Here is a 22,776-nt window from a genome sequence, read left to right on the forward strand (position 1 = left end):
GGGGAAATGCAGTCTCTCTCTCCTCGTTACCCCCGCCCGCAACAGCCTTTCATTCACACGCTGCGCGGTGGGGGAGAAATGGCTGGCACTGCTCCTCTAGCTGCGAGGTGGGCACTCGCATCCGTCGGCCTAAGTTGCTGCGCGGGGGGGGCGGCACGGACTGTGTGCGCTCCTAGCTCCTTTCACCCCCTCGCTTATCTGCACTGCCGCTGGCCTCCGTACGGGGTTTCTTCACTTGGGCAGCGTGGGGCTCATGTTGTCTCCCGTTTCATGCTTCTCCAGGCGGCATTGTTCTCTTGGTCCTCCCTACCCGCGGCGGCTCCTCGCAGTCCTCACGCGGGCAGGAGAGGAACGCTGAGGCTGTGTGGGGGCGGGAGCTGCTGAAAGGGATCGTGTGCGTGTTTTCGCCGTGGGGCACTGTTACTGCGGGTGGGCTCCGCTCGAACAGGGGCTCACTACACGCCTCTTGACTGGCAGGGCATCTCGTGCTGATCGCGGGTGGGCTCCGCTTGTGTGTGTATAGGCGCCCGGCAGCTCTTCACACGCTTTCCGGGCGACCAACTGACTGGTCATCTTCTTTTCTTTCCGGGCGACCAAATGACTGGTCATCTTCTCCTTTTCTTTCGGGCGACCAACTGACTGGTCCGCATCTGGCGGTGACTTTCTGGCAAGTCATCTTCGCTGTGACCTACTGACAGGTCTCCGAGGACGCGATCCCTGCGTTGCTCGGTCGTGGTGGCGTGGAGTTCCTTCACTCCTTGCGCGGTCCTGCGCAATGCTGTTCGGCCCTGAGGTGTGGAGTTCCTTCACTCCTTGCGCGGTCCTGCGCAATGCTGTTCTGTCCTGTTGTGTGGAGTTCCTTCACTCCTTGTCCTTCTGTCCTCGACAGAAGCGGCCGCTCCCCCCCCACCTCCCTCCTCCATTGGCGATTGGTATTGTAACATTCTCCGCACTGCTGGGCATTGTGCTTTTCGATCTTTTGCTTACATTAGGTCTACGAGCATTTAGTATTGCATTCTGGTCATCGCGCACCGCTTTGCTGGGCATTGTTTATTTAATTTGGAGCAAGCGCATTTAGTATTGTATTCTGGTCATCGCGCACCGCTTTGCTGGGCATTGTTTATTTAAACTGGATTACTCGCATTGTAAAGTGCATTCTTTTCATCGCGCACCGCACTGCTGGGCTTTGTGTTTGTTTTAACTTTACCACGTGTTTAAAGAGGTACTTTCCGCTGTTCATAACTACCTCGTACTGTTGGGCATCTCCCCTAACAATTTCACTGCCGCTGGGTGCATTCCTAATTGTAGCGCCTTCTCTGCTACACAGCGCTTCCTGCCACCACTGCCTACATTCATCCCCATAGCGCTCCATTTTAATCAGGTTTGGGCCCCAACCTCGACGGGATCGCTGCATTTATTGTTGTTGTTGCTGCCATTTTGTGTGTGCTCCTAGACCCTCCCTCCACCTGGATCCCGCCTCCCAGCTGACCCTCCCACGCTCCGCCCCCACCACTATCCATTTAAGGCAGATGTCCCAACACGCAGCGTCCACGCGCTGCGGCCGCGCCGAAGGTGCGCCAAAAGTAAGCCCGTCTACGCCCGTCTACGCCCGTCTACGCCCGTCCGCGCCAAGACCGCGCCCAGCGCCAGACCCCCTGTTCCTCGCCCCACCCACCCCTCCCGCATTACTTACGACTCCACCACCCTCCTAGCACTAAACCCCGGGCGACTCCCCACCTGCGCCCAAGCCGCACCTGGACACACCCATGGACCCTTCGCATGCAACTCCTGCAAGTATGACACCACCAAGGCCCACGCCACACCCACTACCACCAAACAGAGATCCGACACCAACCACCTAAAATGCTTCCTGCTCAACACCCGTTCGGTCCACAGACACGCCATCGACCTTTGGAATCTACTAGACACCATCTCTCCAGACGTCGCCTTCCTGACAGAAACCTGGATGAACGCCTCCTCAGCTCCGGACATCACCATAGCCATCCCGGACGGCTACAAGATAATCCGAAAAGACCGCTCAATCCAAAAAGGAGGAGGCATCGCCATCGTCCATAGGAACACCATCCGTATCTCAACCAGCTCAGACGACAACCTCGCTAGTGCCGAACACCTTCACTTCCAGATCCACACCGACCCCAAGACCACACTCAGAGGAACCCTCCTATACAGGCCACCAGGACCCCGCACACAATTCAGTGAAGACATCACTGACTTCATCACCCCTCACGCCCTCCCCTCCGAGGACTACATTCTACTGGGAGACCTCAATTTCCACCTAGAAAAGAACAACGACAACAACTCCATCACCCTTCTGGACAATCTCGCCAACCTCGGACTCAAACAACTTGTAAAGACCCCCACCCACAACGCAGGACACACACTCGACCCTATCTTCACCTCTAGCAAACACATCTCCTTCAGTCACACTTCAGTTCTCCATTGGACAGACCACAGCTGCGTCCACTTTGTCTACAAAAAGACCACAACCCATAGTCATCCTCAACCTTCTCTGCGAAGAAACTGGAAAAAATCCCCATCAACCAGATCTCCTCAGCACTTCTTCAAAACCCCCCTGCCCTCTCATCGAACGCCAACCAAGCAGCCATTAAACTCACTCAATGGCTAACCAACAGCGCCGACACTCTAGCACCTTTGAAAAAACGACAAATTAAACTAGGCAGCAAAAACGCCCCCTGGTTCAACGATGATCTTAAGAAATCCAAGAAACTCTGCCGCTCCCTTGAGAAAGCCTGGAAAAAAGACCCAAACACCAGTACCAGGAACGCCTTCAAAAACGCCACCCGCATACACCATCAACTGATCCGGACTGCCAAGAAAGCCGCATTCAAAGACCGACTAGACAACTACGCTCACAACAGCAAGGAACTATTCAACATAGTCAAAGAATTCACCAACCCCACTGCCAACTCCAACGACATCACCCCCTCTCAAACCATCTGCGACTCCCTAGCTTCGTTCTTCCACGACAAAACCGCAGACATCCACAACAGCTTCAACAACCAACCCGGAGACCAACCCACCCAACCCTCTGCCGTACCCTCACCCCCCCTGAACATCCTTAATGACTGGAACCCAATCTCCACCGAGGAAACCATTCGCCTGATGAACTCCATCCACTCAGGATCCCCCACAGACCCATGTCCTCACCACATCTTCAACAAAGCAGACTCCATCATAGCACCCTATCTCCGAGACGTCATCAACTGCTCCTTCAAATCCGCCACCTTCCCGGAAAGCTGGAAACACGCCGAACTCAGCGCCCTTCTGAAAAAACCCACAGCTGATCCCACCGAACTCAAAAACTACCGCCCCATTTCGCTCCTACCATTCCCGGCCAAAGTCATCGAGAAAGCAGTCAACAACCAGCTCTCCGCCTTCCTCGAAACCAACAACTCCCTCGACTCTTCACAGTCCGGCTTCCGAGCCAAACTGAAACCGCCCTCATCGCAGCAACAGACGACATTCGAACACTACTGGACAACGGAGACACAGTCGCCCTCATCCTCCTTGACATCTCCGCAGCCTTCGACACAGTCTGCCACAGCACCCTTCTACAACGCCTCAATGACATCGGAATCCAAGGAAAAGCACTGGATTGGATCACCTCATTCCTTGCCGGAAGAACACAGAGAGTCCGCCTCCCACCGTTCAAGTCAGAGGCCACCGAAGTCATCTGTGGCGTACCACAAGGATCTTCACTCAGCCCCACCCTCTTCAACGTATACATGAGCCCCCTCATGGCCATCGCACGCCAACACAACCTCAACATCATCTCCTACGCTGATGATGACACTCAACTAATCCTCTCCCTCACCAAAGACCCAAACACCGCCAAAACCAACCTACATAAAGGAATGAAAGAAGTAGCCGAATGGATGAAGCTCAGCCGTCTCAAACTGAACTCAGACAAAACAGAAGTCCTCATCTTAGGTAATTCTTATTTATTTATTTTTGTGTACTTATATAGCGCGGTCCTGTCACCCCAAGGGCATCCTGGCGCTTGAATCAAAATAACCACCGTATATGCTACTCAGACAGCCCTGGGGAAAAGATGAGTTTTCAGGGCCTTCCTAAACGGAAGAAGGTCCCTCTGGCTTCTTAAGGCCAGTGGTAGGGAGTTCCAGAGCTTGGCCGCTGCCACACTAAACGACCGGCCACCCATCCTCACTCTCTGGAATCTCGGTACCACGAGCAATTGAGCCGAAGAAGAGCGTAAGGACCGCGAAGGAGAGTACCAAACAAACATATTCCGCAATGGAACCGGGCCTTGTCCATGAACCGCCCTGAACACTAGGCATGCAGCCTTGTAACAGACACGAAGGTGCACCGGCAACCAGTGTAGATCTCGCAAGGCTGCTGTTGAAGAACTGTGCGTAGGGCGGGAAAGTGCCAGCTTGGCGGCCAAGTTCTGCACCCTCTGCAACTTCCCCAGCAGTGTTTTTGGGGCCTCCAGAAGTAGCGCATTACAATAGTCAAGACGACTCAAGATGGTAGCACGCACTACTTCGGGCCTGGCCTGCTCGGGGAGGAGGGGCAGGACTTTACGCAGCATGCGAAGCAGCATCATGCACGTGGATGTAGTCTTGTTCACGTACAGATCCAGCTGCAAGTTGGGGCCGAAAGTCACCCCCAAGTTGCGTGCCGATTCAGCAGCTGACACAGTCTCGGGGAAGGTCGGGGGCCAGAAATTCTCCGGGAGTTCACGAGGGATCCGGTCCATGGAACAATATAGCACCTCGGTCTTTGTGCTATTGAACTGCAAGGAGTTGGCCCGAAGCCAATCCGCTGTGGCTGCCATGCAGCGATGAAAAACTTCCAGCGGGATCGCATCCTTCCCCTCCAGTGAAAAGACCAACTGGGTGTCATCCGCGTAGTTAAATGCGGAGATACCAAATGATTTAATTAATTGGACCAGAGGGCGGAGGTAAAGATTGAAAAGTATAGGGCTGATGGCCGAGCCCTGAGGAACCCCCTGCCCTACTCTCCGCACCTCCGAGCTAAAAGGAGGCAACGCCACCACCTGCTGCCGGTTGTTCAAATAGGAGACCAGCCAGTCCCTTGCACCTGCAGTGACCCCGCACTCCTCCAGTCTCCTGATGAGGATGTGATGGCAGACCGTGTCGAACGCGGCCGACATGTCGAGCAAGACCAAGAAGGCTGCCCGCCCACTGTCGACCCGCGAACGTAAGTTGTCAAGCACGGTCACCAGCGCCGATTCCGTCCCATGTGCTGGGCGGAAGCCAAACTGTACCTCATCGAACCAGGTGTTTTCTTCCAGGAAGCCAGACAGAGAGCGAGTCACTAACTTCTCCATGATCTTAATGGGGAAGGGGAGCAAGGAGATCGGTCTGTAATTAGACAGACAGGCGGGGTCCAAGGTGGATTTCTTGAGGAGAGGAGACACAGTTGCCAGTTTCCAGCACTCCGGAACCGTTGCGGTGTCAAACGACTGGAGGCAGATGGAGTACAAAGGCTGGAAGAGTTCATCCTGAAATACCTTCCAAAACTTAGGTGGAAGTGGATCAAGAGGAGAGCCCGATGATACCATTTGTGCCACACTACAGAACTCCTCAAAAGAGGGAGTAGGAAAACAGCTCAGCTGGGGTCGACTGGGCATGACATCCGGAGCTCCCAAACTGAGGGCAAAGCCACTCAGCTGGTGTCGACTGGGGGAAGTGTCCGGAGCTCCCAAACCGAGGGCAAAGCCACTCAGCTGGGGTCGACTGGGCGAAGTGTCCGGAGCTCCCAAGTCAGAGACAGGCCTACTCCGCCGGGGTCGACTGGCTGAAACATCCGGAGCTCCCAGGCTGAGAGCATGACCACACAGCTGGGGTCGACTGGGTGAGACCGCCGGAGCTCCCAAGCTAAGAGCACGGCCATTCAACTGGGGTCGACTAGGTGGCTCGTCCGGAGCTCCCAAACCGAGAGCAATACTACTTGGCTGGGGTCGACTTGGCGAGCCATCCGGAGCTCCCAGATTGAAGGGGGTGGGTAAAGAGCTCTGTAAGCCTTCCAAGATTTTAACAATCTTCTCTTCAAAGGCACTCGCCAGGGAGTCGCACAGCGCCTGCGTCGCGGGAACCTTATTGGCCGTGCATAACGGATGGGTAAGGTCCCTGACTATTTTAAAAAGTGCTTGCGATTTGTTGGGAGCCTGGTTCAGGGTGGCTTCCAGATAGGACGCCTTGGCCATCTTGATCTGTGCCTTGTATTCCTGCAATGATTGTTTAAAAATAACCTTCAAGGAGTCAGAGTAATGCTTCCTCCACGCCCTTTCGGCACGTTTACAGCTCAGCTTTAGCTGCCGCAGGTCATCCGTATACCAGAGGCAGGCCCGATTCAGTCTACCCCTAGACCTGCGGAGTGGAGCCACCTTATCCAGAGAGTTCGAAATGGCTCGGCATAAAGCAGTATAACTCTCCTCAACCGAGTCACTCAGACCGAAATTGACCGGAAGTAAGCTTGGCAGGGGCGAGGATCCCAACAGTCTGGACCAAGGTCTGCTCAGTTTGGTCTGTCTGGACCCAGCCTCCGCCGAGGTATAATCCTCCAGGTAGAGGGAGAAAGCAATCAGTGAATGGTCCGTCCAGTACTGACAGAGGACGTCATTCACCGTCACTAATTGAGCATCTGCAAATATCAGATCCAAAGTATGACCCTTCCGATGTGTGGCAGAACAAACAAGCTGTTGCAGCTGGATATCATTGCAGGCTTGGCACAAGTTGGAGAAAGCACTGTCCAATGGACCGCCCGGCCACATGTTAAAGTCTCCTAGGACCACCAGCTTAGAATGGGTGTTCGAGAGGTCATAGATCAGGTCAATGAAATCGGGAAGGGAGGGCGCATTACCCGGCGGACGATAACACAGAACCCCGGAGCAGAGTGTCTTTCCCTGACCTTTAAAAGCAAACCCCATCAACTCAAAGCCTAGTACCTCTCTAATCTTAAGCTGGGAGAGAACTAACGTGTCTCTAAAAATAAAGCCAATCCCACCACCCCGGTTCATCACTCGAGGGGTACGGTTGATTTTGTAGCCTGGTGGGCAGGCCAAGCCCAGTTCGACCTCACAGTCCTCCCGGGTCCAGGTTTCCGTTAGGAATAGAACATCAAGCCCCATGGACTCGATGAGGAAGGCAATCTCAGTGTGGTGCTTACAAAGGGAGCGAACATTAAGCAATCCACATGAGATAAAGCTAGGCTTGGGAATACTAACCTGTCGACTAACGGGCGCCTGACACGGTCTACAGTCCAGTAATTCAGACCGAGAGTAGACTATGCGTGGAATACACGGGGGGCCAGAGGTAGCGGCCCTAGGCGCGCCCGTAGCGCGACCTCCGGCGCGCCTGCGTCGCGACCGCTGCGCGCATCCGCTGCGCGCCTGTCGACACATGTCTATTTATGGTATTACGCCGCCCGGGCTTCCGGCTACTCGAGCCTCTAGCCCCTCCTAGGATGGCGCCTAAGTGTCCCAAGCGTCACCCCCACCTAAGATGGCGGTCGACGTTGCAGCGCCAGGAACCCGGAGCCCCTCTACCTAAGCCCGCTAAGTGCGGGTGAAAAAACTATTATAGTGCAGGTAAGCCTCACTATATCCCCGCGTTGCAGGTCAGATGGTTAAGCAAAAGAATTGCAGTAGCGCGATAGCACCAGAGCAAGCGGCGCATTTAAAACAAAGTGCCAAGGTTGACAAGTGCAGGGTATTAAAAATAGCAGCAGTATCCAACGCTATGCGCGGTAGTAAAGATTCTGTAGCGCCTACCTGCAGAGCAGTTTAAGTAGGCTCTCCAGTGCCCAGGCTTCCGGCTACTCGAGCCTCTAGCCCCTCCTAGTATGGCGCCTAAGTGTCCCTAGCGTCACCCCCACCTAAGATGGCGGTCAACGTTGCAGCGCCAGGAACCCGGAGCCCCTCTACCTAAGCCCCGCTAAGTGCGGGTGAAAAAACTATTATAGTGCAGGTAAGCCTCACTATATCCCCGCGTTGCAGGTCAGATGGTTAAGCAAAAGAATTGCAGTAGCGCGATAGCACCAGAGCAAGCGGCGCATTTAAAACAAAGTGCCAAGGTTCACAAGTGCAGGGTATTAAAAATAGCAGCAGTATCCAACGCTATGCGCGGTAGTAAAGATTCTGTAACGCCTACCTGCAGAGCAGTTTAAGTAGGCTCTCCAGTGCCCGGGCTTCCGGCTACTCGAGCCTCTAGCCCCTCCTAGTATGGCGCCTAAGTGTCCCAAGCGTCACCCCCACCTAAGATGGCGGTCGACGTTGCAGCGCCAGGAACCCGGAGCCCCTCTACCTAAGCCCCGCTAAGTGCGGGTGAAAAAACTATTATAGTGCAGGTAAGCCTCACTATATCCCCGCGTTGCAGGTCAGATGGTTAAGCAAAAGAATTGCAGTAGCACGATAGCACCAGAGCAAGCGGCGCATTTAAAACAAAGTGCCAAGGTTGACAAGTGCAGGGTATTAAAAATAGCAGCAGTATCCAACGCTATGCGCGGTAGTAAAGATTCTGTAGCGCCTACCTGCAGAGCAGTTTAAGTAGGCTCTCCAGTGCCCGGGCTTCCGGCTACTCGAGCCTCTAGCCCCTCCTAGTATGGCGCCTAAGTGTCCCAAGCGTCACCCCCACCTAAGATGGCGGTCGACGTTGCAGCGCCAGGAACCCGGAGCCCCTCTACCTAAGCCCCGCTAAGTGCGGGTGAAAAAACTATTATAGTGCAGGTAAGCCTCACTATATCCCCGCGTTGCAGGTCAGATGGTTAAGCAAAAGAATTGCAGTAGCACGATAGCACCAGAGCAAGCGGCGCATTTAAAACAAAGTGCCAAGGTTGACAAGTGCAGGGTATTAAAAATAGCAGCAGTATCCAACGCTATGCGCGGTAGTAAAGATTCTGTAGCGCCTACCTGCAGAGCAGTTTAAGTAGGCTCTCCAGTGCCCGGGCTTCCGGCTACTCGAGCCTCTAGCCCCTCCTAGTATGGCGCCTAAGTGTCCCAAGCGTCACCCCCACCTAAGATGGCGGTCGACGTTGCAGCGCCAGGAACCCGGAGCCCCTCTACCTAAGCCCCGCTAAGTGCGGGTGAAAAAACTATTATAGTGCAGGTAAGCCTCACTATATCCCCGCGTTGCAGGTCAGATGGTTAAGCAAAAGAATTGCAGTAGCGCGATAGCACCAGAGCAAGCGGCGCATTTAAAACAAAGTGCCATTGTTGACAAGTGCAGGGTATTAAAAATAGCAGCAGTATCCAACGCTATGCGCGGTAGTAAAGATTCTCCCTCCGCCTGGGACGACTCTTGGTGGCCAGCTGCCCTAGGAAAAGCACCCATCCCAACTGACCACGCACGGAACCTGGGCGTCATCCTGGACTCCTCACTTTCGATGACCAGACAAGTCAAAGCAGTTTCATCATCTTGCTTCAACATCCTCCGCATGCTCAAAAAAACATTTCGCTGGATCCCCACCGAAACCAGAAAGGCGGTCACTCACGCACTGGTTACAAGCCGCCTGGACTACGGAAACACCCTATACGCCGGTACCACCGCGAAACTTCAGAAAAAACTCCAACGCATCCAAAACGCATCAGCCAGACTCATACTAGACATACCGCGTAAAGACCACATTTCCGGTCACCTAAAAGACCTCCACTGGCTCCCTATCAATAAGAGGATAACGTTCCGCCGCCTCACCCACGCACACAAAGCACTTTACGAACTTGGACCAGAATGCCTCAACACGCGTCTATCCTTCTACTCCCCATCCCGCCAGCTACGTTCTTCCAACCAAGCCCTCGCTGATATTCCTCGCATCAACAAATCCACCATGGGGGGAAGATCCTTCTCCTACCTAGCAGCTAAAACATGGAACTCCCTTCCCATTCACCTCCGCCTCACTCAAAACCACCTATCCTTCAGAAAACAGCTTAAAACTTGGATTTTCGACAAATAATTCCCCCACCCTTCCCCAAGCGCCTTGAGACCCTCTGGGTATGTAGTGCGCTATATAAATTCTCTGACTTGACTTGACTTGACTCCTTGTGCAGTCCTGCGCAATGCTTTGCTTATGGTGCGTTCCTGCGCCGTCTCTTGAAGTGTCCCTTGCGCTTCTGGCGCATCCCGGTGCCGTCTCCTTGCGTGTTCCTGGAGTTTTCCGGCACGTTCCTGCGCTGTCTCCTGGCGCGTTCCTGAGGGTTTTGGTGCGTTCCTGCGCTGGTGAGGCAGTGTTCATGTTCTTCTGGCGCGTTCCTGCGCAGTTCTATGCTGTCCTATGTCACTGGGCAGTGACATAGGACCATTAACCCCGCAGCCTCACCTTGCACACGCTGTGCGGCGGGGGACAGAGGGCGCTCCTAGCAGGCCGCGGGTGGGCTCCGCTGGCCTTGCTTCATTGCGCACTGTTGGGGCAGTTTTAAGGTTCATAGCGGGTAGGCTCCGCTCTCTGTTTTCGGCGGCGGCGGCTGGCGGCCACCATTATGTAGTTCTGACCGTTGCGGGTGGGCTCCGCTTTCGGTGCTGGTCACGGCATGGGCCTACCTTCGGCCGACGGGCCTTTGCACTTCGCGGGTGTGCTCCGCTTCGGTCACCATGCGGTGGGGCCTCACTGCGGCCGACGCGGGTGGGCTCCTGTAGGTCCGCTCACTCCCGGGCACTTCGGGCCGCGCCTCCACGTGCCGCTCGGTTGCGGCCGGCACAGGTGGGCTCTGGTCGGTTCGCTGTACTTTCTCCTCACGCCGGGAGGCTCATGCTGGGCATGGAGGTACGGGGTGGACTCCCGGTCACCTCCTCATGGATCTTCAGGCCCGGGGCACAGCACACGCCCAGCGGGCCTCTCAGCGGCCGGCGCCGCTTCCCCAGGGGGTGCCCTGCACATGGGCAGTTCCCTTCTTCTTTCCTGGGGATGTTCAGCTGCGGCACGCGTGGCTAGCGTCCGCCCTCCTCGTCGCCAATGTAATGTTGGGGGCCCTGGGCCCTCATGCTGGAAAGGACTGACGCAGACACAGTCAGCTACTGGGTACAACTGGCCCAGAGCACATGGGCTCGGCCCCTTTTATTAAAGCTGTGTCACCTGACCAGTGACATCAGTGGTGGGTGGGTGTTTAGTGTAGGGCATACAAAACACTAGACTGGTGACTGTGACTCTGGGTCACCACACCACGCACTGTGGAAACCCAATCTGCGCTACCCTTGTAGGGTGATCCCCTTACTGGATCACGTGACACATTGGTCCCTCATCAAGAAAATAAATGGAAAGGTGTTCTCAAACCCTTTAATATTGCTTTCAAGGCGCTGTCACTTCTGGAGGGGGGGAGCAAGGCGGATGCATTCTAAAGGCTTTCTGAGCATAGGCGTTTTGGGACTTGTAGTTTTGTTTTCCAATTTGATAAATCGTAGCTTGATTTCATTTATTGATTTCCTGCTAATTGGTACCTCGCCCACTGACTTTCGTTTACAATGCTCACTCAGCTGTCGGCATCTCAGAATGTAAATGTAATGTCTCCCAGACACTAAAGTCTACCGCAGAGCTCTCCGGGGGACAGGCGGTGCGGTGCGGTGCGGTGCACTAGCTCAGTTCGAACTTTGGCAGGGCTCTCTCAACTATTCATCCTTCCGGGGCTGGTACACTCTGTATGCGAGCTGTTGACTCTGTGATGTGTTATGGATGAAAACAATAAGTAGTGCATGGGGGTGTGGGGAATATGTTATAGAAGATACCATTTTATTTCTGCAACTCTGACCTCGGCAGAGACTCCTAGGAGTGGGTCACCTGACCCGCAAAGGGTCACCGCATCATTACCTTTGCACGTGTCAAAGGGCACATTCGACGCATCCAGTCCAACGCCCAAACCGAATTTCACACATGTCGCTATTATTTATTTTAATCTTTTTGGGGCATCCACCCCACATGTTAACATGTGAGCAGCTGCCTCGGGTCCTGAGGGGGGCAGTATGTTTACGAAGTACCTACAAGCCAGTACTTACACACTGCACTCCATGTTGCACTTTTTAAAGAGGACTTGTCGCACCCGCATCCCTGGGGAGGTGGAGCGCGCTGCTGGACGTGTAGTGGCATGAGAATGAGGTGCTCTGACCTCTGGAACCAGCAGGCCTATCCCCCTACTTGGGCAGAGACACCGCTAGAGGTACCGGACCTCTCCCACCCTACCTTCATGGGCAGGAGGCTGAACTGCCCGTAAGGTTCTGGCAGCCCTGCGGGTCTTACACAATAGAAGGGGGTTCCCCAGTACGATGAATAATATAGGCAGGAAAGGAGGGGGTTTAGAACAGTGTAAATAGAAAAAATGACAACCTGCCAAAATGGATACCTGAGGTCCTCTAAGGGATCCTCACAAATTATAGTTTGTCTATAATTTGTGAGGATCCCTTAGAGGACCTCAGGTATCCATTTTGGCAGGTTGTCGTTTTTTCTATTTACACAGCCCTGCGGGTCTTTCCCAGAGTACACCTCGACAGGCTGCAAAAACCGAGTAATTCATGGGGTAGCATTTCGGCCCTGGGTTAAGAATTTGTGTGTGTGTGTGTGTTGGGGTTGACGGATTGTTCAGAGAACCCAAGTGTTGTGTTGCCACTGACCTCTGATACTGGGCGCAGCGGCCCATCTCCTAGTGTCGCAGGTGATATTTGAACCCTCAGAAATAGTCCTTTGTAAACTCGGCCCTTAGGACATGAGAAGCCAAACTAATATTTTGTTTTTGCGCACTCTGGGGAATGGAGAACAAGCAACAACAGAGCAAGATGTTACACAAAATGAGACAGAAAAGACACTTAATATTCATGAAAGGCACTCAGTTGACCAGGTATAGTGTTACACCTTGACAGAAACCGCAATTTAAATTTAAAAGAGTAAACATAGTTTCATGGAATTGGAATGTATGCGCCTTCGTTGCGTTGCGCGCTCGCAGCCCATAATTCCGAATTTCGGTAGGATAATTGTGGGCAGACAGCAGTGGCGTTTTCTTTCAGCAGACTGACAGGATCAGCAGCCCAGAGCTGCACACGTGAAGAGGTTTTACTCATGGACAGTGCATTACCCATCTGTGCAAAAGACCATCATTATTGGCAGCGCTGTGGGGCACCACTGGACACACAGCGCTGGTCTCAGCAGGAGAACACATTATGTAAAATGCTTTTAAATGTTAGGGGAGAGGGTGCGAGTCTCCTGCTAACCACAGCAATGCCGGGCTTGTGGCACATCTCGCCTGCATCAGCCTTTGCTCTGCGGTGAAGTGGCAGACACAGGCATTTGCATCAACGAGGGAACGGAAGAGAAAATAAAAGAAGAAAAAAAACGCTCGCGCCGCAGCAGGGGCGAGGGATTCACTTGCGGGAGCGATAATTGCGACCAGATGGGCCGCGTGCTCCCACGAGTGGATCTCCTGACGTGCACGCGTTGTCATTGAAGGCAATGGCAACGTGTGCATGTGCTTGGCTGAAAAGCCTAAGCGCTCGGAATAGGTCATTTTCCTTTGCAGCACATGCGCTGCGAAGGCTCGACCTAAAAAAGGAGGGAAATTGAAATAAAACAATTGCCCAGAGTCAGACAATTTGGTCAAGTGGAGAAGCCGGTATTCATCCCCGATTTTCTGGTTTCACATTGCACAATTGAGTCTAGCCACTATTTTTTTATTTTGTATTTCTTTATTGATAACAGAAAGACACCGTAACACATCAGTTCCATTGTGTGTTTGTGCATAACAGTAGAACAGTGTTTGCATCAATATAGAACCATCATTTCCATTTTCCTTTTTCCTCGTGATATGATGTACCTCCCAACTCCCAAACTCCCTCCCTTCCCTCCCCCCAGCACTTACTTAATCATATAAGACATCGAACGTGGCGTTGACCAACACACAATATTCATGTAATCAATCAATCAATCAATCATAACATTTGTATAGCGCACTACTCACCCGGAGGGGTCTCAAGGCGCTTGGGGGAAGGGGTCCGCTATTGCTCGAACAGCCAGGTCTTGAGTTGTCTCCTGAAGGCGAGATGGTCCTGGGTCAGACGAAGGTGGATGGGGAGGGAGTTCCATGTCTTGGCTGCCAGGTAGGAGAAGGATCTTCCTCCGGCGGTGGCTCTTCAGATGCATGGTACGGCGGCGGGGCGAGGCTGGTAGACCGTAGCTGGCGGGTGGGCGTGTAGAAGGTCAGGCGGTCATTGAGGTACTTGGGGCCCAGGTCGTGGAGAGACTTGTGTGCGTGGGTGAGGAGCCGGAACGTGATCCTCTTGTTGACGGGGAGACAGTGCAGGTCTCTCAGGTGGCCGGAGATGTGGCTGCGTCGGGGGACGTCCAGGATGAGTCGATGCGCTGGAGTCTTTTCTGTAGCTTGGCTGTGGTTCCGGCATAGAGGGCGTTTCCATAGTCCAGTCGGCTGGTGACGAGTGCCTGGGTGACCGTCTTCCTGGTCTCGGTCGGGATCCATCGGAAGATCTTGCGAAGCATGGGCAGGGTGTGAAAGCACGATGAGGAGACTGCGTTGACTTGTCTGGTCATCGAGAGAGAGGAGTCCAGGATGAAGCCCAGGTTGCGTGCGTGGTCTGTTGGCTTCGGTGCGGTGCCCAGGGCGGGGGGCCACCAGGAGTCATCCCAGGCGGAGGGCGATGGTCCCAGGATGAGGACTTCCGTCTTGTCAGAGTTCAGCTTCAGGCGGCTGTTCCTCATCCACTCAGTGACGTCTTTCATCCCTTCGTGTAGGCTGGTTCTGGCGGTGTCGGGGTCTCTGGTGAGGGAGAGGATCAGCTGGGTGTCGTCGGCGTAGGAGATGATGTTGAGGTTGTGTTGGCGTGCGATGGCTGCAAGATATCTCATGTAGACGTTGAAGAGGGTGGGGCTGTGTGATGATCCTTGCGGTACGCCGCAGATGACTTCGGTAGCCTCGGATCGAAACGGGGGGAGGCGGACTCTCTGTGTTCTTCCGGCGAGGAACGAGATGATCCACTCCAGTGCCTTCTCTTGGATGCCGATGTCGCTGAGGCGTTGAACTAGGGTGCGGTGGCAGACAGTGTCGAACGCTGCAGAGAGGTCCAGGAAGATGAGTGCCGCTGTTTCCCCGTTGTCGAGCAGGGCTCGGATGTCGTCGGTGGCTGCGATGAGGGCGGTCTCGGTGCTGTGGTTGGCTCTGAAACCGGACTGCGAGGGGTCGAGGGATCCGTTCGTCTCGAGGAAGGCGGCAAGCTGTCTGTTGACGATCTTCTCGATGACTTTAGAAGGAAAAGGGAGGAGCGAGATGGGGCGGAGGTTCTTGAGGTCGGTGGGGTCCGCTGTTGGTTTCTTCAGTAGGGCGCTGTGCTCGGCATGCTTCCAGCTCTCCGGGAAGGTGGCGGCGTTGAAGGAGGTGTTGATGATGTTCCGGAGTTGGGGTGCGATGGTGGAGTCGGCCTTGTTGAAGACGTGGTGGGGGCAGGGGTCGGTCGGAGATCCGGAGTGGATGGTGTTCATCGTGCGGGCTGTGTCTTCGGTGGTCACCGTGGTCCAAGTGCGGAGGATGGTGGTGGGGGGCGTTGGTTCGACGGTTGGGTGCGTGGATGGTGCGCTGAAGCTGTTGTGGATGTCGGCGATCTTGCGGTGGAAGAACGAGGCGAGGGAGTCGCAGAGGTCTTGTGACGGAGTGATGTCGTTGTTGCCGGTGCTGGGGTTGGAGAACTCCTTGACAATACTGAAGAGTTCCTTGCTGTCGTGGGCGTTGTTGTCCAGTTGTTCCTTCAGTGATTTTTTCTTGGTGGTGCGGATAAGCTGGTGGTGCTTGCGGGTGGCGTGTTTGAGGGCGGTCATGTTGTCAGTGGTCTGGTCGAGGAGCCAGGCTTTCTCGAGGGTGCGGCAGGTCTTCTTGGAGTCCTTGAGTTCGTCGGTGAACCAGGATGCCTTCTTGCTCCTGGGTCTGCTGGGAGGGTTCTGTAATGACTGTCTGTCCTCTTAATCCCATTCTTGAAACATAATCAAACAACATATAATGCAATCAGGGTCTGCATCCTGTTCAAGGGGGATACCCATCCGGAATCAGAGTCCATGCGTGTGTGACTCTCGGCACAGGCGGTACCACCATACCCTTGTCGTGTCCTCTTATACAGACCTGCACATGAATCTAAACATCTTGATCCCGCACCCCCTGTTCAAACTCTAGTAAGAGAGCGCTCCAGTCCAAGGAAATGGGTGGCTTTCTAAGGCCTCTGTGTAGTTCCTGTCCCTCCGCCTTGCCCCATCTCTCCACTTCCCCACTCCACATCTCCACTTCTGGTGGCCTAGCTCATTTCCATCTCATGGCCACCGCTCGCTTTGCCAACAATAATACCAAATCCACAAATCTAGTAGCCACACTCCTCTTCTTCTCTTTGTGACCCAGTCCCAGCAGATAATAGGAAGCGGATGTGTAAGGCCTACCCGGCGCTATTGTATTAAGGAGATGGTGAACTGTTCCCCAATAGTTTCCCAGTTTAGGACAATCCCAGAACATGTGCAAAATGCCGGCATCTTCCCGATGGCATCTAGGGCAGGTGTCGGCTGCATCTGGGAACATGACCCGTATCCTGTGTGGTGTCAAGTATGCCCTATGTACCACCATTAGCTGAATGAATTTGAACCTAGGGTTGCGGGACACTTTCTTAGGCAGCTTCAGCACCCTTTCCCACTCCTTATCGCTAAGCTCTCTGCCCAGGTCGACCTCCCATCTCGATTTAAGGGGTTGTAGAGAAATAGCCCTGCCAGTGCGGATACCGTTGGTTAGCCACCTCGCCAGGTGACTACCCATTCCCATAAGGTATTGCATAGTTATCAGTGCATTCGTGTCAGGTTCCGTCCCGTCCGGTGCCCAGTGTGTTCCTATGTAACGAGTCACTTGAGCGTGTTGTTTAAATAATGCTTCCGGTGTGTGGTGTAACCGAGTGAAATCTGCGTTCGTTAAGAGCCTGCCGTCTGAGAAAAAGTCCCAGATTTGCACTACCCCCGCATCGTGCCAGGACCGCAATTTCCGCTCCGTCAGCGTGCCCGTCCCTAGAGGGATGCCCAATAGCGGTATCGAGGGCGCGTATGCTGTCCGCCTGTCCGTGTACCTGACCGCTCTCCCCCAGTATGTGATAGCCGAGTCTAGCCACTAGATATACATGTTTCGCTTCCCCTACATCCACTTTACACCCCACCTCCCCCTCTGGCATCAGTGCAGCCCTCGGTCACACTATAGACCAAACTATGCGCCCCCCGGGAAAATGTTTGTGAGTACCCATGTTCTAGAACAACCATCTCTATAACCTATTTTCCATTTTTGCGATGAGACCAGAGTTTGCGATGGCGTTGGTCATCGTGATCACCGTGATTACGTCGTGAAAGCGTAAATCAAAATCAGGAGTTAAATAGCCACTACCACATGAAAATATTATAACTATAGAATTAATTCTAACCATGATAGTATATAACTCACTATGCTCTATAACTCTATAAAAACATTTATCAGTACCTCTATAACAATGCATACTAATGATTCATTCATATTTTCTTTTATATTTTCACCAATATATGGGACGACGTTGATAGTCGCGACGTCCCATCGATGGTACACTGGGGGGCCGTACTGGCGGTCGCAGCATCACTGCAAATATCGTAAGCTACTAAAAAAAATCAATTTTGGACATATAACTTCTGTCACTAACACCTCCATTTCTCAACTATGGGATCAGAGTATCTCCACCCTGACCCCTTATGACCCTATCACACAGATTTTCAGCCCCGGGAACCATTCTATGCACTGTAGATGGTTCTGGTGCACCAGATTCAGTGAATTGTTCTGGATTCAGAGCTGTTCCACCACCTACCTCCCCATCTCCCTGGCCGGGTGTAGAAGCGATAGTAATTCCTAAGGCCTTTGAGAGTGACTGGAAGGGACACACTCATGTATACTTGCAGGAAGAAGGTCAGGGATGTAGCAGCTCACCAAATGAAGCTATAGTCAATAACTTCTATGCAACTAGCATCTGCAATGCAATAGGTCTCGCATTTTCACGAGTTTGAACTATTGGCATTGTAAGTGACAATGCCTTTTATTTATATTTTGATTTTTAAAATATTAATAAAACATTTACAATGCCAATAGCATAAACTCTCGCAAATGCGAGGCCTATTGCATTCCAAATGCTTGTTTAAACATGTGTGTGTGTGGGGGGGGTTGCAACAGACGGTAGCAGAAGGAACACCGAAAGGAAGTGTGTGGAGAGGCAAAACTGTGGGCGTGGGAAGCAAAAATTATGGAAAGGTTGGGGAAGGGGCACCGAGGGCATAGGGAAGCAAATGATAGACAGCAATGTGACGGGCAGGGGGAGAAAAGCAAATGAGCGAGAGCAGCGTTAAGCTGGAGATGAAAGCACACCCTTTACAGGTAATCTGAACCAAGGAGCAAAGCACAGTGAGCTGCCACTTTGAAACTGGAGAACTGCTCAGTAAAGCGCTCAAATACCTTCTGGTTGGGTTCGCACTTGCGGTTGCGGGAGAGTGTGTCCAAAGAGACATTTGCGGGCAAAGACTATCTTGCTTTTTTGGATCCATCTCACAGAGGATAAAATCGAGAGAAGAGGGTAAGAGCCCTTTGTTAAAGTCATAGTTTTTAGCATGTGAGCGAAGGAGCAAACATAAAGCATATTAATGTTTAACATAGATGTTCGTTCAGAAAATAAAGACGCCAGATCTAGCGGAATTTACATTACGCACCTTTGAACACCCTAAAGGCATCGCTGAGTTGCTCCCTTCTGTCTCCTATGGCCCCTGAAAAGCGCCCGTTTGTTACGAGTTAATCAGACCGTTGGTCACAACTGCGCATGAGAGACCCTCCTGCAGTAAGAGAAACTCATTAAAGAAAATAGTGCTTACAGACTAAAGACGACGTTCCGTGTAACAACTGAAGTAAAAGGGCCAGTCCTCATGGGAGGTACAAATAAAGACAAGGCGGTACTAAGGAGGGACCAACAAGCCTAATAATGAATCAGAAGCCAGCCTTTACAAAGGACAATGACACAAGCCAGAGAAAAATGTGGGCGGGGTTTCAAACACATACTCCAATACAGCATGGCTCGCAGAGAAGCGCATGCACAGTCTGGGCTTTCACCTAAAAAGTGATGTATGAAATGCTTGAATAATGCAGCCTGAGTAATTACCAGTGCCAAGATTGATTCAAGTATTCCGCCCATCGCTTTTTTCTATACCTTAGTGTGTCGCCCTAAGTAGGATAGGTATGCCCAGACGTGGGGCCCGTGCACACTGAAACCAAGCAATACCTGGCTGAAACCATAACTAGGGGAATGCCGGTCCTGTGTTGCTTGTGTTTCAGTTCAGGAAGGACCTGGCCTGGCTGTTGAGGCTAGACTGTTCCCATTGGATCAGGGTCAAGACTGATTTGCATATGGCTGGTCCCTGACCTGAGGTGGCATGTTGTGCAAAATAACGATGGACCAGAAAGTGGCCCCAAAAATATACCAGCGGCTGAAATTAATTCAAGCATTTCATGCATCATTTTGTATATACTTTAGGCTCTCCTTTGTATGCTACATCTCCCCTCCACAGCAAACTCCATCCATGTTGGTCAAAAATCCTGGAACATAGTAATGCTCGTAATAGCTAGAACTTATAGTGAGAACTAATCAACTCTCATGTAACTTTCGAAGTCTGAGATGCTCTTCCAACCACAAACTGCTTGGACACTGAATGATTAACTGATTCAGTGGCCATCGACAACTAGTGCCTCTCCTGTGGGAGGTGCAATGCTTATTGGGTTCCAGACAGTAGATTACATCTCAGAGAGCTGCAGATGAAGGTAGAAAGTGGGTGGAGTGGGGTTACTGTGGCAGCTCTTGCAACTACAAAGGAATGATGGATGACCTGACACCCCCATCAAAGAAACAACTGTTAGTGGAAGCGGGAGGTAAAGTAATGAAGAAAACCAGGTGCCCAGGTCAGCAGAGACTTCGGCAGCCTCCCCGAAACCCTTCCACTATTTTGGATCACCACACACCGATGAGGATAACAAAGAATCAAGCACTCAGTCTCTCAAATGAGCAAAGAGGCCTCTCCAGCACCCTGCAGGTGCACCTTCTTAACATGTCCCACACATATGGGAGCAAAAGACCCTGGTTAAGGAAGACTGCAGAGATAGTCTGTAGATTGGGTGTTGTAAGTGGCCTGCTTGCCATTCTTGCCTGGGATAGCCCTTAACTTGAAGTTCCTCGGCCAACCTATGTTACTCCATCCTATCCTGTCTGTTGAGTCACTTTTCCTTATGTTGTCTCGTTCCTCTGTGTACTTAGTCTGCCACGTCCACTGTACCTGTGTGTAGGTGGAGTGGACAGGCTAAAATCAGCTGGTCCTGTCTGCATCTCTTAATCCCAGTGCAAACAAGCATCATTAGAAGCTCATCACCAGAAATCATGTGGTGGAGAACAAGCCCATCATAATTCCATTGATTGATAAGGAGCCATCCCAGAATATCCCAACATGCTTATCGTAATAAATGTGGTGCCAGCTTGCCCATGAGTATGTATTTTATGTGTGAGTAGACGCCCGTCCTCGCAGTCCCCATGCTAGAAAACATGCACCATAAACTCTGTCGCTAACCCAAGCATCACAATACCTTAGGTAAATCACTCATCTATATTAACAACTAGAGAGTGAGGGATCATTCACTCTTCGTCCCCCTGACGAATATACTTCGTAACAACAAAATTGTTATGAAGTAAATCACTCATCACCATACTCTGTTTGTAGACAACATGCTAGTCATCGAATTTCCTGTACAAATGAATAAGTAACATTTACAGAGCAGAACAATGTTGATAAAATACAGATATAGAGTAGGTATCTCAGCCTCAGCAGGATAGTTGTACATTGTGCTGTGTTATTGTACAACAATATCTGTATGGCTTTGAAAATTCAGAATTTCTTCTTTCAGGGGAAGTTTTGGGGTTGTCTAAACCCTTTGAAGAGGAAGCTGAGCAATATGCTTGAACTGCAACGCAAGGAAGAAACGGAAGCGAAACAGATCGAGGTAAGGGAACAGTAATCAACAGTTTCCAGATGACCACAGCATTTGTGTTAGGTGTTGGACGTACCTGGATCAAAGTTGTCCTGACTGTGAACCTATTATCTGCGATTTGCTTGACCATAAAAGCATAATGTCACTCTAAGGATCCAGGGGTTACCGGAGCTGTTGTTTGGATATTCTTTAAATGTAATCCAGCTTTAACCATATCCATGATTCATGTGTAGCTACCTTTTTGGGGAAGATGACCGCACAGTCGAAGGGTGATAGTAGCAAGGATATTAAAATGTATTACTACATGTTCAGGAGTCCAAGAGGTGTAGTCTCCAGTTCTCCCTCAACCGCCAGTATTTGATATATCTTTCTGCACGTGTAATTTGAAGGTGGTCACTGACACGGCCTGAATTGCTCAGACTTCCTCTACAATCTCCCGTCATTACTATTCTTAACCAAAAGGACATTTAAAGCTTGTCATTGATGGCCAGCACAGCTGGAACCAGGGGTGGCTCTAGGCTCATGGCGGCTCTGGGCAGGGAGCGTAGGTAGGGGGCCCCGGAAGAGGGGGTCAGGGCGGGGCGGAGCGCAGAGGCCAGTGAAGAGGGGGGGTGGTCAGGGTGTTTGGAAGTGGAACAGAGCCGGAGGCCGCCAAATCCCTGCCAGGGACCGCCATGCAAATATGTATCCATCCTCGGAGGATTATTATATTAAGGATATATATTGGCCTGGTGGCCCCTGGGGTTTGGTGGCCCTGTGCAGGTGCACAGCTTGCACATGCCTAAGGCCACCCCTGCTGGAACTTTAGGAGACGGTTCCTCGCTCCTGGGTTGTAAATCCACCCATGGGTGCGAGTGAAGAGAGGTATTTGTAAAACCCAAATGCAAATCTTGCGTTTATCATCTTATTAAAAAGGTGGGCAATTGGGGCATATTTTCACGTAACCTGATCTTTCTTTAAAGAAGATTTCAAACTATCTTGTGTACCATTATTATTAGATATTCAAGATTCATCAGACATCTGCTTATATTTGTTATCTTGCATAGTGGAAGGTTATTTACAAGAAGTGGATTTTTTTCACTACTCTGTTTTAAAACAATTATTCATTCTTTGCCAGACAAATCAACAGTGTCTAATTGTTGGACTTGGCCCTTTTTGCAGGGTCATCCCTGAACTTTTTGCCTTCCTCCTGTATTTTGTCTGACCTGTTTTTGTTGGTTTTATGACTCTGGGCACTTTTTCACTGCTGATCAGTGCTAAAGTTATGCCCTCCCTATTGTAAATTGATGTATGGATTAGTGGCTCCATGATTTGCTGATTTGGTTTACTTGTCAGACCCTAGTACAGTGCACTGAGTGTGCCCAGGGTTTGTAAACCAAATGCTGTTGGTGGGCTTGCAGCACTGGTTGTGCCACCCACAGAAGCAGCCTGTAAAAGTGTGTTTCAGGTCTGCCATTGCAGAGCCTGTGTGCAGTAGGGTACTGCCATGTTGACTTGGCAAGTGCACCCACTTGTAACAACAAAGGTGGGGTTAGGGTCCTAGGGAAACAAGTTTATAGACCTACGAGGAGAAATTTCCCCTTTATATAACATGAACAACACAGTATCTCCTCGGGTCTTATCAATGCACCATACACCTTTACTGGGCTATGTAGGAAAGCGGATACCTGACTATGGTGACCCCCAACTTTTTGCCTAGTGTTTAGCTGGTTTTCGACTTA

The 22,776-nt window shown here is 51.8% G+C and overlaps 1 protein-coding gene across 1 annotated transcript in view; it reads left to right on the forward strand.

The window, feature by feature from the left end:
* The window catches only part of LOC144753937 (E3 ubiquitin-protein ligase TRIM39-like), a 251,227-nt gene that overhangs the window by 24,814 nt on the left and 203,637 nt on the right, over nucleotides 1-22,776 (forward strand). Inside the window, exon 2 of the mRNA XM_078641466.1 lies at nucleotides 20,972-21,067. Within this exon, the coding sequence (XP_078497592.1) occupies nucleotides 20,972-21,067 (96 nt within the window). The remainder of the gene's footprint in view (nucleotides 1-20,971; nucleotides 21,068-22,776) is intronic.

Source organism: Lissotriton helveticus, chromosome 5_1 (genome assembly GCF_964261635.1).
Source record: "Lissotriton helveticus chromosome 5_1, aLisHel1.1, whole genome shotgun sequence".
Lineage (NCBI taxonomy): Eukaryota > Metazoa > Chordata > Amphibia > Caudata > Salamandridae > Lissotriton > Lissotriton helveticus.